General features: G+C 51.2%; 1 protein-coding gene across 6 annotated transcripts in view; it reads right to left on the bottom strand.

The window, feature by feature from the left end:
- The window catches only part of RFX2 (regulatory factor X2), a 185955-nt gene that overhangs the window by 33675 nt on the left and 137559 nt on the right, over nucleotides 1-14721 (bottom strand). For all 6 annotated transcript variants that reach the window (XM_079918169.1, XM_079918171.1, XM_079918167.1 and 3 more), the window contains 4 exons: nucleotides 13136-13248; nucleotides 10378-10467; nucleotides 8358-8437; nucleotides 6652-6913 (listed from right to left, as the gene is read on the bottom strand). In XM_079918169.1, coding sequence (XP_079774295.1) covers nucleotides 6652-6913; nucleotides 8358-8437; nucleotides 10378-10467; nucleotides 13136-13240 — 537 coding nt within the window. In that variant the 5' untranslated portion in view covers nucleotides 13241-13248. The remainder of the gene's footprint in view (nucleotides 1-6651; nucleotides 6914-8357; nucleotides 8438-10377; nucleotides 10468-13135; nucleotides 13249-14721) is intronic.

Raw genomic sequence — 14721 nt, 5'->3', positions numbered from 1 at the left:
CTGAAGCAGGTCCCTTACAGACACATCCACTCGAAGCGGCCGCAAGACCATCTTCCCAGCGAGCTGGATACAGGATAGAAGATTCGTCTCTTCTGTATCCACATGTGCTGGTGGTCAGAGCGAAGATGCTCGCTGGAGTTTCGAAAGCAGGAGCTGCGTTTCTGATGACTCAGCAAAGAAATGCCTATGATTTCAAGTGGCACATCTCAGGGATGTCTGCTGTACCTTTAACACTGCAGAACTTGAATCTATCATTCCAGGGCCCCAAGTATTGTGACTTTTAAAAAATATATATATTCTTTTTCATATTCTTTTCCATTACAGTTTATTACAGGATATCGAATATAGTTCCCTGTGCTATACAGTAGGTCCTTGTTGTTTATCTATTTTATACATAGTAGTTTGTATCTGCTAATCCCAAACTCCTAATTTACCCCTCCCCTACCCGCTTTCCCCTCTGGTAACTGGAAATTTGTTTTCTATGTCTGTGAGTCTGTTTCTGCTTTGTAAATAAGTTCATTTGTATCATATTTTAGATTCCCCATATAAGCGATATCATATGATATTTGTCTTTCTCTATCTGGCTTACTTCACTTAGTTTGATAATCTCTAGGTCCATCCATGTTGCTGCAAATGGCATTATTTCATTATTTTTTATGGTTGAGTAATATTCCATTGTATATACATGTACCACATCTTCTTTATCCATTCATCTGTTGCTGGACATTTAGGTTGCTTCCATGTCTTGGCTACTGTAAATAGTGCTGCTATGAACATAGGGGTGCACAAATCTTTTTGAATTAGAGCTTTGTCTGGATATATGCCCAGGAGTGAGATTGCTGGGTCGTATGGTAGTTCTATTTTTAGTTTTTTGAGGAACCTCCATACTGTTCTCCATGGCGGCTGTGCCAATTTACATTCCCACCAACAGTGTAGGAGGGTTCCCTTTTCTCCACACCCTCTCCAGAATTTATTATTTGTAGACTTTTTTTTTAACAAATTTATTTCATTTTATTTATTTATTTTTGGCTGCGTTGGGTCTTCATTGCTGCATATGGGCTTTCTCTAGTTGCGGCGAGCGGGGGCTACTCTTCATTGTGGTGCGCGGGCTTCTCATTGCGGTGGCTTCTCTTGCTGCAGAGCACGGGCTCTAGGCGCGCGGACTCAGTAGTTGTGGCGCACGGGCTTAGGCGCTCCACGGCATGTGGGAACTTCCCGGACCAGGGATCGAACCCGTGTCCCCTGCATTGGCAGGTGGATTCTTAATCACTGTGCCACCAGGGAAGTCCCTACTTGTAGACTTTTTAGTGATGGCCATTCTGACCCGTGTGAGGTGGTACCTCGTTGTAGTTTTCATTTGCATATTGCGACTTTTAATATTAAGATCTCAGTTTTTTCGAAGAAGACCCAAAGTGTTCCATGGGGCTGGGCTGCTGAGGCTCTGCTGCACACACCCAGACAGGAGGATTTTCCTCACTTGGGGGTGGAAGACATCGATGATGCTTTCTTAGGTGTGTTTGAAAATCACATCAGATGCCACAAAGCTTACAGAAGCTGAACGCAACCAGAGAAAGATGGAACCCATGTGCCGCCATCCTCCAAGGTGAAGCGCTGGCCCTTCCAGCTTCTGTGTAGCTCTTGCTTATGCACCAGTTGTCTGGCCTGCCTGAGCGGGGTCGCCAGGGCAGGCAGCCCCCAACCTCCGTGGGACTGGAGCACCCAGGGCCACCACTGCCTGTGTGCTGGCCCTCTCTGACTTCCTGGAAATGCAGAGTCCAACGGGTCTTCACCAGACCAGGTCCCAGAGCCCCGATGAGACATCGCAATGGTACATCCCCTCACGGACAGGGATGCTGTATTTTTATCATCTTCAAAATTGGATAGATGATTTGTCTTCATCAGCCTCCACTGCGTGGCCCAGGGGGGCCGCCTACTTGGCATGGTGGCAGGGGGGCTTTTCCTCATGCAGCCCCGGAGCCCCCAGAGTCTCCCCTTGTTACAACCCAAAGAGCATACCTCTCAGCTTAGCATCTCTGCTCCATGGGGTCAAAAAAAAAAGCACAACAGGAAAAGTTATCAAAAAGTTACCATTTGGGCAATTCACTTCTAAGATTTCAATACTGATGAAATTTTAACCAGAAATGAGATTCAAACAAATGTGTCACTGAAAGTCTGAAGTCCCTCACTGGGGCTGTAGGTGCCGATTTGCTCTGGTCTTTGTGCTCTGTTTGCAGGATTAACTTGAAGTCCCTGGAAACACAACTCTGACCTAAGGAAACTGATAGACGTGAAATGCCGGATCCAGGAGCCATCGTTATTTCTGTCGCAGCCTCAGGGCCAGTCCTGTTCCTGGCTCTTGGTTGGATCTCTGCTGATCCTTGTGAGATGTCCCCACACCAAAAGCAAGTCAAAAACCCACAACAGCGCAGAGGGAGTCTGGAGGCAGGTGCTCATCCAAGGTGATAACTCTTGGAGCTTTTGGGGCTGGGGGTGGGCAGGGTGTCAAAACATAGCCTGTTCGTGGATTTCCAACTGATTTAGAAACTCGATTCTTCTAGTGCAACCCAGACATCAGACTACAGTAACCAGGCGGCCCGGGGTCTGAGCTGCACATCTGTTTCCAGCGAGGCAGTGTGCACTGCAGAGAATATCATGACCTGTGACCTGCGACCCTAGCCTATTCACTATTATGAGTTGATGCAGTCTGCTGATACGGAGACGTCACATTCGTGAAACTTAACGTAGTCTGTGAGGAAGGCTTCTGATCAACGGCAGCTCTGCACTCAGGTCTGCCAGCCAATCCTCTGAGGGTGTGCTGAGGACCCTGGAGGGCCCGAGTGAGGCAAGGGGCAGGCTGGTGCCCCTGGGGTGGAGTGGCAGGCACCATCCCACAGTCACCGCTCTAGACAGCAAATGACTCCTCTCCACGCCTGTCCTCAGAGCCAGGTCCTGGGGAGCACCCTGGACAGAGAAAGGGAGAGAACAGCTAAGCTCAGAAGGCCTCTAATGTCAGGGTGACCCGGAAACACATCAGGACCAAGAGAACAGGGATGAGGCTCGAACATCATCTTCTATTTCGCATTAAGCCCACACAAAAATAGGAAGTTTTTTTTTTTTTTTTTGCGGTACACGGGCCTCTCACGGCTGTGGCCTCTCCCATTGCGGAGCACAGGCTCCGGACGCACAGGCTCAGCGGCCATGGCTCACGGACCCAGCCGCTCTGCGGCATGTGGGATCCTCCCGGACCAGGGCACGAACCCGTGTCCCCTGCATCGGCAGGCGGGCTCTCAACCACTGCGCCACCAGGGAAGCCCAGGAAGTTATTTTTTAATTGACAATCAATCAAAATCCATCACATTCGTAGTCTAAAGAAGAAAAAACACGTGATCATATCAATAAGAAAAAAGCATTTGGCAAAACTCAACATCCAATTATGATAAAGACTCTCAGAAAACCAGGAATAGAAGGAAACTTCCTCAACCTGAAAAAAGGCATTTGTGAAAAACATACAGGTAACATTACACTTAGGGGTGAAAGACTGAAGCTTTTCCCCTAAGACTGAGAACAAGGCAAGGATGTCCACTCTCACCACTCTTACACAGCATCGTACTGGACGTTCTAGTCAGTGCAATAAGGCGAGAAAAAGAAATAAAAGTCACCCACACGGGAAAAGAACTAAAACTGTTCCTATTTGCAGACCACAAAAAACTCTTAGAACTAAAGACTGAGTTCAGCATGGTCACAGGAAGCAAGGTCAAGAACCAGAAATCAACCATACTTTTGTACACTAGCAATGAACAGTTGAAAACTGAAATTTCAAATCAGTACCATTTAAAATAGCTCCAGGGGACTTCCCTGGTGGTCCAGTGGTAAAGAATCAGCCTTCCAATGCAGGGGACGTGGGTTCGATCCCTTGTCAGGGAACTAAGATCCCACACGCCGCAGGGTAACTAAGCCCGTGCGCCACAACTACTGAGCTCGCGCGCCTCAACTAGAGTCTGCATGCCGCAAACTATAGAGCCCACGCGCCCTGGAGCCTGCGCGCCACAACTAGAGAGAGAACACCCGCACACCACAAGAAGCCCGCGCGCCGCAACGAAGAGCCCCCATGCTGCAGCTACGACCCAACATAGCCAAAAAAAAAAAAAAAAAAAAAAGCTCCAAAACCAAAAAATACCTAGGCATAAATATAACAAAATAAGTACAGGATCTGCATGCTAAAAATGACCAAATGCTGATGAAAGAAATCAAAGAAGAGCTAAATAAATGGAGAAAACACACCACGTTCATGGATTGGAAGACCCAACATAGTAAAGATGTCAATTCTCCCCAAATTGATACACAGCTTTAATGCTGTTTAATCAAAATCTCACTAGGAATTTTTTTTGGAAATAAAGATAAACTGATCTAAAATCTATATAGAAAATTCTAAATCTATATAAATAGCCAATATAATACTGAAGAATAAAGTGAGAGGAGCCAGTCTACCCATTTCTGGGACTACCCTTCACTGTGGTGTGCGGGCTTCTTATTGCAGTGGCTTCTCTTGTTGCGGAGCACGGGCTCTAGGCGCGCGGGCTTCAGTAGCTGTGGCATATGGGCTCAGAAGTTGTGGCTCACGGGCTCTAGAGCACAGGCTCAGTAGTTGTGGCACACGGGGTTAGCTGCTCCACAGCATGTGGGATCTTCCCGGACCAGTGATCGAACCTGTGTCCCCTGCATTGGCAGGCACTCTTCATCACTGCACCACTGGGGAAGTCCCAGGCCAATTGATTTTTGACAAATGTGGAAAAGCAATCCGATAAAGGACAGTGTTTTAACAAATGATGCTGGGACAACTGGTTGTTTCATATGCATAAAAATGAACCTCGACATAAACTTTACGTCTTATACAAAAGTTAGCTCAGAATGAAGCGGAGCTAAATGTAAAATGTAAAACTATAAAACTTTTCAAAGAAAACAGAGGAGAAAATGTTCACGACCTCGGGACAGGCGAAGAGTTCTCAGGCATGACATCAAAAGCACGATCTTTCCAAAAAAGAAAAACTGTTAAATTGGATTTGATCAAAATTATCGGGAAAATTTTTTTTTTCTCTGCAAAAGACACTTCAAAAAAAAAATTTTTTTTTTTTTTAAATTTTTGGCCGCAGAGCACAGCATGTGGGATCTTAGTTCCCCAACCAGGGGCTGAACCTGGGCTCCCTGCAGTAGAAGCGTGGAGTCTTAACCACTGGATCACCAGGGAAGTCCCCAAAAGACACTCTTAAGAGAATGAAAAAGCACTTTAAAGACTGGGAGAGAATATTTGCAAATCACATATCCGGCAGGGGACTTGTATCCAGAATATACAAACAATTCTCAAAATTAACAGTAAGAAAACCAACAACACAGTTAAAAAAATAAACAAACTTCAACTGACGTATCACCAAAGAACATACATGAAAGGCAAAGCCCCTGACCAGGTGCTGGCCATCGTTAGCGATTACGAAAATGCATAATGACAACCACAGTAAGATAACACCACACACCGATGAGAATGGCTAAAAAGAAAGATGCTGACAACACCCGACAACAAAAAATGCTGGTGACGAGGTGGGACGAGAGGAACTCACACCTGGCTGGGGGAGCTCGAAATGGTACCTCCCCCCCCGGGAAAACACGGGTGGTTTCGGATAAAGTTAAACATACACTTACTGTAGGAGCCAGCAATCCCATTCGTAGGTATTGACTGACCCCAAAGAAAGGAAAACATGTGTCTATACATGAGAGTCCTTCTAGCTGTTTTATTCACAATCACGAAAAACTGGAAACAGCCCAAATGGCCCCGCAGCTGGTGAATGGAGGAACGAGCCGTTAGGGTCACGGAACATGACTCAGCAACAAGAAGGAACCACTGACTCACAGGACAGCTGGACGGGATCTCCAGGCTCCACACTGGGTGAAAGGAGCCAGTCACAAAAGGAGTCTCCTGGATGATTCCCTTTATACGGCATCCCCACAGAGACAACAGTACAGTGACGGAGAGCAGACCCACGGTGCCAGGGGTTGAGGGTGAGAGGAGGTCGTGACTACCAAGAAACACCCGAGGGTGTTTTGGGGGTTATGCAACCATTCTGTGTACTGATGTGGGGACAGATACCCGAGTCTGTACGTGAGTCAAAACTCATGGGTCTGTGCAGCCCACACCGTCCACTTTGTGCTAATTTAAAAAATAAGAGTAAATATGGGAAATAGAGTTTTCAAAGCAGATACATCTTTAAAGCAGGTAAGCCACCGTTTTGGACAGAGGTGTGGGGTACCAGTCTAGTATAGCTCTGCTTGGGTTCAGCCCAGTTTTCGTGGGGATGTGTTGATCTCCGCCTGGGAGAGGCTGATGACGATGAGGACGGTCATGGTGGACCACCAGCGGCAGCAGCATCTCCCAGCACTGAGCTGCCTCCTCATCTGCAACGCTCCCAGCACTGGCTACAGCCATCTACCCTCTGTCTTTACCAAGGGAGGACCCGAGGTTCAAAGACGGGGGCGCTTGTCGTAGGCTAGTGGGGTTCCGACGCCCGTGCTCCCGGCTGCCTTCTACTCACCGTCCCTGCTGCTGCCGGGAGTCTATTCAGGGCCTAACCTGCTGCCCCCGAGAGCCTGGGACGTACATACCGTAGCGGGTGATGAGCGGGATGTGTGCGCCAGGGCGTGCCGGGTGCCGTCCATGCCCCCGTGGATGAGGTAGGCTCCCGTGCCGGAGACGATGGGGCTGCCCCCGACATCCATGGTGATGCCCACCATGCTGTGGGCGGGGACTGCCGTCGGGGAGGAGCCTGCCACGGTCACCTGGGCACCGCCCGGGGCCTCGAAGTACGACGCGGAGCTGCTGGGGGCGTACATCTGGGGTTCGGGGTTGTAGGCATACGCCGTCCGCCTAGCGGGAGAGAGAAGGCTTCACGTAAACGCCGGAAACCACGGCGCCGAGCACGTGGCTAAGTCAGACCCGGCTGTCAATACAGCGAGTTCACAGCCATGGTCTCCGAAAGCATTCGGGATCCCAGCTGATCCCTCAGCGACTGGTCATTTACAAACCGCACGTGCAAATTGCACTCGACGGGGGCGGGGCTTGGTGGGTGGGGCGGGGCTTGGTGGGTGGGGCGGGGCTTGGTGGGTGGAGCAGGGCTGGACCTGACCCTGGTTACTGGAGGTCTACCCCTGGGATAAGACCACGTAGAGCTGTACACACACACACACTCGTGTGCACACGTGCGCCTAAAGGCTGTGAAGCTGAATATGGCCCGATGTGGTGCCCTGGTTTTGATACCATCCTGCAGTCATAGAAGATGTCACCACCGGGGGTGCGGAGGCTGGGTGAAAGGTACAAGGGACTCTGGGCTAATTTTGCAACTTCCTGGGAGTCTCTAGTTCTTTCAAACCAGAAAGTTTTTTTTTAAAAAATGTAATTGCATAATAAAAAGAATGTCTAAGGGATTCCAAGAATTTGTCTGAAATCCTTTAACATCTGGATCAAATCATTAACCATGTCGGTTGATGTACATCCGGCCGCAGTGAAAGCCGGTCAGTAGGGGTTTTTCCTCAGGGGTGACTAAGGGAAGGCCCCTCTTGGGGACAGGGCAGCCTCTCCGGCCCCCGGGGGACGTCCTGTCTGACCGCAGTGCAGTCGAGCCAGGATGCTGCTGCGGAGGGTCCCCCAGAGCCTGCTGGGGGCTCACAGGCTTCACACGCCCTCCTCTGGGTCAGTGTGTGTCATGCCTTCAGTGTTGTGCTGCGGGCGCCCACGACTCCAGCAATCACATCTCTTTAACCACAACCAAACCCTCCCGCGCCCTCAGGACGGGAGTCGTGGAAACCGGAGGCAGAAACAAGCAAAAGGACGCGCGTCCCGAGCACAGTGAGCTTCTGGGAAACGCATCATTTTCTGCCCCAAGCATCACGGAGTTTGAAGGCAGAAAACCCTAGACGTCCTTGACAAATGGAAGATCAAGTTTTACCAACATCAGAAAAAGCCAGAGGTTAACAGAGGCCAGGATGAGAAAGCAGAGATGGACACGGTTTCTGGATTGCAAAGGATATCTTCAGACTTCGAAGGTGGATTGGTTTTTTGGGTTTGTTTTTAAAGACTGCCTTTTCTAGAAGTGAAAGTATAACAGTCTGTGATTTCTGAAATCTCCACCAGGCTGTGATGTCCTTATGCCATTGTAATAGTTGGGACACATCACCCGAAGGGTAAGGGAAAGGATTCTGTGTAAACACATCCCCAAGGGAGCTCAGTGGGCGTCGTGACAGAAGGTTGGGATGTGGCCTACAGTCGGTTCCCTGTGAGGCCCCTTTCGGGGGAGGGGGAGGACACCACGTACAAGGCTCCGTTGGTGTAGACGGCTTCCCCCCCTTCCACGTACTGCACCTGGGGGGGATACACGTGCTGCACGGGCTGGACCTGAAACAACAGCAGATACTTGGTGTTACACGGAGTCTTCCTTGCTCAGGACTTCCAGATTATTCAGGCAGAAATATCTCCTATTGCCTTTTGTGAACACTTAGCAGCACATCACAGTTGTCCTGCCCCCAGCTGGCACTTCTAAAAAAACCAGGGGAGGCAGTCACATCAAGGCCACGTATTCCGGATGAGCGCAAACGGAAATGGAACCGCAGCGGGTCTGGGCCCCTATTCTGGGCGGGGAGGGGCCCAGCCCGGAGCGAAGGTGCAGAGCAGGGCTGGGGGTGCCTGCGGCCTGCTGGCCACTGGGCAGAGGGGCCAGTCTTGCTGGACAGCAGACGCCAGAGACGTGGACGGAATGCGGACCTGGGAGCGCCCGATGCCCCCACGGCCCCTCGGCAGGGGAGGGGGCTCAAGCTGCTCGTGCGCTCCACCACCCCCCGCCACTCTTTTCGGTGGCCCTGGAGGCCGTCCCCAGCAACGGGTCGGGGTCCTGGGAGCCACGCTGGAAGAGACTCTGAAGGTCTGAGCAGAATTAGCAGGAGCGCTGTACCTGGAGTGGGGCGGGGGGGTGGAGGGAGGAGGCCGGTGGGAAGACCCCTCCCTCGTTGGTCAGTTCACAGCCTCAGCTGATGACCCCCAAGGGACTCGGGCCCTGCTGGTGGAGGCCCAGAGCTCTGCGTGCAGAACTTCGGGACCCCACCGCAGAGGGAGGCTTAGCGGGTCCCTGATTCAACCTTGTTTGGGGGTCAGAAAATCGAGGGCCAGTCTCATCGTGCCCTCTCTGTAGGCCTTCTCATGCAGCAGCAGGACAGGGCCGATTCCCACCTCTGAGGACAGCCCAACCCGGGGGACATATGCACACACGCAACCCCCTTTGTCTTAGCGGACTGGGTAAGATGCAGAGGTCAGCCCCCAAGTCTGGGTGGCCCAGGAGAAACAGCAGGCACAGGCCCAACCCCACAGAGGAGGGCAAGCTTCTGGAATCCCAGGAGTCGTGGTCGCCCCTCCCTCAAGGAGCTAAAGCAGGGCCGCTGGTTCCCTGCTAGCCCCCCACCCCCACCCCATGCCTTTGCTTCTCCTCTGGGACCCCGAAAATCACACAGCACCAGGCAAACATCTCTAAACACCCTACTACTCTGGGCAGGAGCCCCTCGAAGGGAGAGGTGTGTCCTCTGGGGTCTCGCCATCTCCATATGCTCCTGGTTCCTTTCAGGCAGGAGCCTGAACGAATTTTAATTCAGCATCTTACAGAGCAGGAGTCGGCAAATTCTGGCCCTCGGGTCAAATCCGGCCCGCACGTTCTTATAAATAAAGCTTTATTGGCACACAGCCACACCATTCCTTTGTGACTTTCGCGAGTGCTGCATGGTTGTGCCAGAGACCATCTGGCCTGCAAAGTCAAAAAAGAAAGATGTACGGCTAGGCCTTTCCCAGAAGAGGTCTGCCAACCCCTGCTCAGATCACACCGCCTGTCTGAGCTGATGATCTGGGCTGCGATTTGGCTGGTGAGCCCACACATTCAAGCTTTCTTCTCAAATCATTTAATTTCACAAGAAGTGCCCGTCTGAGGGTCCAGCACTTGCCTGCAGATGAGTTTGCCTCCCCAGGGGGCTCGGTGCTCCTCCAATCCAGAAACCTCCTCTATCTGCCTGTGTGTCTACCGCTGCACCCCATGCTCTATCTAGGGGCTCGCCTGTGCCCCAAAGGCTGAATATCTGAATGAATGAAAGATCATAAGTTTTCTTCGCTTGATGCAACCTATCTGCAGCAAAAGATTTTTTTTTTTTAACACAGCTTCCAAAAGAACTTTCTGGTAAGGAACTGAACACATCAAACGAAAAGGAACAGCGACAACAGAAAAGCATGCATCATCGTTCAGACAGGGCTCCAAGGTGCTACGTGCCAACCTCGTCCCGAGTCACCTGTGCTGTGGTTACCTGCTGTGGCACCTGCTGCACTCTGGGGAGGGAGATGGGCTGCATCTGAGCCCCCTTGGGAGCCGAGCCTGCTGCCTGGACCAACACCCTCTAAAAGGGAAGGAAAGAGGACATTTAGGCTTGTCAGAGGTTAGTCCTGGAAACAGACACAGGTCACAGCTCAACTGCGCCCACTGTCGCCTTATGGAAACATAGCGGGACGGGTAGGAAAGGAGATGTGGGCGCACACACACGCAGCTCAGGCTGACTTAGGCGGGCACAGTGGGGGCTCGAGCACACGTGCACACACACGCACACACACACACACACCCAGCAGCTTCGTCTCCTTGGGGTCGATAGTCATCAAGGTGACATGGGCTGAGAGCTGGATGCCGAGGCTGGTCGTCCACACCACCTCCTCCGCCGGACGAGCTGGGTCACACCCCATCGTTTCTCAGTATCCCCTGGACCTGTCCCCATTTTACACACGAGGGAAAAGGAAGCCTAGAATGGTCAAGGCCAGGTCTATGTCCTGCGGCCTCAGCATCAGAAGTTCTACAACCCAGACTCAGTCCAGGCCCCTCCTGGACTCCAAGACTGCTCTCTGGGCCCCTGAGCCATCTTCCCAGTGTGGCTTTGCCACTTGGCCTGGAGGACTGGTTGGACAAAGCTAGGAAAACATGAAGGATCAAAACGTACCCTCAAGGTGAGGGAGGAAATAGAGCGCTTTGCTTCTGTAAAGGCTGGGCTTTGGAAGTCATCAACTGTGAGTCTATGGTCGTCCCACTTGGACCCAAGTATCACCAGTGTGGTGATTCTGCGGGGCTTGGCTTTATAAAACACCACTGTTCTATAAGAATTCAATACACTCGGCCCTCCAGAGGCAAAGAGAACACAGATGGTACAGAAATCAATAGGGTGGACGGATAAACCCACATGGGAACATCACTCAGCCAGAAAAAGGAGAGAAGCAATGACACTCGCTACAATGTGAATGGACCTTGAGAACATAACGCTCAGTGAGAGAAGCCAGACACAAAAGGCCATGCAGTGTGTGATTCCATTTACACGAAGCGTCCAGAACAGGCAAATCCACGGGGACAGAGAGGGCATTCGTGGTTGCCAGGGGCTGGGGGAGAGGGATGGAGGGTGACTGCTCATGGGGACGGGGTTTCTTCTTTGGGGGATGAAAATGTTCTGGAACTAGGTAGAGGTGGAGGTCGCAAAACACCGTGAATGTCTTAAACGCCACTGAATTGTTCACCTTAAAATGGTGAATTTTGGGCCATGTGAATTTCACCTCAAATAAATAAGAATATTAAGGGTATACACGCACACACTCCAAAGCTGAGCTGTCCAATACGGAAGCTACTAGCTGCGTAGCTCTGTGGACGCTGAAATTTACTTCCATTTAAATGAATTACAGAATTCAGTTCCTCAGCGGCACTGGCTACATTGCCAGTGCTCGGAGCCTGGTGGGGCTGGTGGCAGAACACGCCCACCGTGGTGGGAAGTCCTGGTGGATGGCCAGGGCTGAGAGCGGAAGCAGGAAGAGTGCATCATGGGGACAGTGGGAGCAAGAACGCCCCTTACTGGGGATGAACTGGGTGCTCACTGTTTAGGGAGTGCAGTGCAGACTGCAGGCGAGAGACGTGCCCGACGGGGGCGGGGACACAACCATCGAGGCAGGGGGTGCGGGGCTGGATCCATCTCCATCAGGGACTGGAGCCCTGGAGCCTGGGATGTACACGGTGGCCATGGCAGGACCCTGGGACCAGTCAGCCTGCAGCCGCTACAGTGAAGGCAGCCGCCACCCAGGCCCAGGGGCGCCTGAGACGGGGGTTTGGTGAGAGGGTGGAGGGCTCCATGGGGTGGAGGGCTCACGCATTGGGCTCAGTGGGCAAGGAAACAATCAATTAGACCACACTGCAAGTGATCACGCCCTCTTGGCACCCATGCTGGGGCCGCCACACTTCCAAGAAATAAATGCTGAACATGTCCAACTACACATTCTAAACTGAATAAACGGCTTTGATGTTTGCCTCTTGGCTTTTGCTGAATTACGTTTTTTTGGGGTTTTTTTGTTTGTTTGTTTGTTTGCCATAATCAATTCTTTCTGTCGTGCTCCTAACTTTTAGATTTGTAAATCATAGATGATCACGTGGCCACAGTGGACCTCTGCACATGTCTATGATTTTGGTCTGTTCTGTTACCTTCGGTTTCTGGTAGATTTATGTCACTAATTTTATGTTTATGTCTACTTAATGGTGTATTTCAATCCACTATAGAAATCTAGAAGTTGGGAGAGCCTTAATGTGAAAATTCTCTCTCTGCAAATTTTAAAGAATATACCGATTCTAATACTAGATTCAATTAATGAACCAAATCCTAAGAATTCTCACTTCTCTTTTGCCTTATGGATAGAAAGGCTTTCTGTGTAGAAGGGTCATTTCCAATGTACAAGAAAACTACCACTAGCAGATAAGAATGGACTAAATCAAAGTCGGGGAAGGGCTTTCTTTGTGAGTTTGCATCATCGATCCCTTGGTGGGACCATTTTACAACAAACAGTGAAAAAGTCTAATAACATGGGGTGAGGAAGGAAAATGAGGGTGCGTTGCAACAGCAGCAGCCGTGGAGCTGAGAAGTCAATTCAGAAAAATAGAGATTCCTCGCTCTGCTGATTCAAATGTTTTTCAAAACCAAGGTGGACGCATCCCCGCCCTGGCTGCGCTGGTTTTCCCGGAGCGGCCTGAGCGGCAGGCGGCTGGTCCCTTACCTGTGGCGAGGCTGGCACAGGCTGGGCCACAGGCGCCTGGGCTGCTGACGAGGGACACAGAGCCACGGAAGCCGGCGAATCCGATCCACCCTCTGAATTCTGCATGCTCAGTTCTAAAGAGAGGCGGAGAGAGAGTGAGTGGGGCAGGGCTGTCTTCACGAAGCCCAAAGAGGCAACATACACGATAGGCGAGCGGTAATGACCTGCAGTCTTCCAAGTCCAAATGCGGGGATCCTGGCCAGACTAGGTAAGGAAGGGGAAGTGGGGAAGAGGTTGCACAGCTGTTCCATAAGAAGAGAGAAGGGAGGGGGCCGGGGATGTTTGTCCAAATATAAACCCGAAAAAATAGCTCTGCAGGAATTCCTGAATGCAGGGGACAACAGCTCCCCCTTTCCGATCTGATCGGGCTCATACGACTTCTTTACTCGTTTACCGACAAAACCAAAAGCTCCTGGGGGATGCTGGCCATCTGCGGAGCTACTGCACCCCAAACTATAAGCGCATCCTCCTAGGGCAGGGTCTCCCCCTCGGCACTGCTGCCACTGGGCAGGTCATTCACGTTCTGCGGGACCATCCTGGGCCCTGTGTGGGGCGGAGCGGCATCCCGGGCCCCACCCACTTGATGCCAGGAGCACGCCCAGTCGCGACCACCACAGATGTCGCCAGACATTGCCCAGTGTCCCTGGGGGGCGGTGGGGGGGATGGATTCAACGCTGGTTAAGAATCACTGGTTTAGGGAGAAAAAAGGTGACAGCAGAGAAAGAAATGGCTCATCCCTTGGGGCTGGAGAAAAATTCTCAGGCATTTCAGCAATAAGAAAAAGTGCCTTCTGCTCCTTTGCCCATGAGAAAGCAGACGAGTACGTTTCTCTGCAGCCAGGTGTAGATATCTTTCAAGAAGGTAATTTAAAAATTCTCCACCAAGATTCATTTAATCTCAGCACGCAGTGGCAGACGATAGTCACTCCAGGAAAATGCTGAAAGTCAAACCCTGTTCACTTTTTAATAAACACTGGCTACCTTAAGTCTTTGGAGAAGCAGTTCAATCCGCAAACTGCATAGAGGTGGTTTTGTGGTCACACACACCTGTCCCCATCCCTGTCCCGTCCTGGCTGCGGCTCTGAGCACATCCCCCCAGGAGTGAAGTCTCCCAGCTCCTGACCCCCAGGGAGGCCTGGACAGCATGGCACATACCACGGTGCCCAGGACCTATGGCCAGAGCTTTGATATATGTTTCTCTACAGCCCCAAGAGTCCCCACCTCCAATAATGGGTGGAGAATTTTTTTCAAATCCTTTTTAAAAGAATATAAACTGATAATAGATGAAAATAATTTGCCTAAGGGAAGCAGAAAGATGTGTGTGTGTGTTTGATCTGAGAGTGTTGCCTCAATCCCATCTTTACTGACTCTCCCAGGACTCCCCCATCCCCCTCCCAAACGCCTTTGGTGCCACAAGAACCACTGGATGGACCCTGGCGGTGCCTGTGGCATTTTTCTCTTTCCCGTGACCTTGCCTTGGTTCTCACCACCAGATGTCCCCAGAGCCATGCGGTGACAGGCGCCTCCTACATTCTTCGACTCTTTCGG

This window comes from Stenella coeruleoalba (assembly GCF_951394435.1).
Source record: "Stenella coeruleoalba genome assembly, chromosome: 3".
Classification (NCBI taxonomy): Eukaryota; Metazoa; Chordata; class Mammalia; order Artiodactyla; family Delphinidae; genus Stenella; species Stenella coeruleoalba.
The sequence above is the reverse complement of the archived record's forward strand: the minus strand, read 5'-3'. Positions and strand labels throughout refer to the sequence as shown.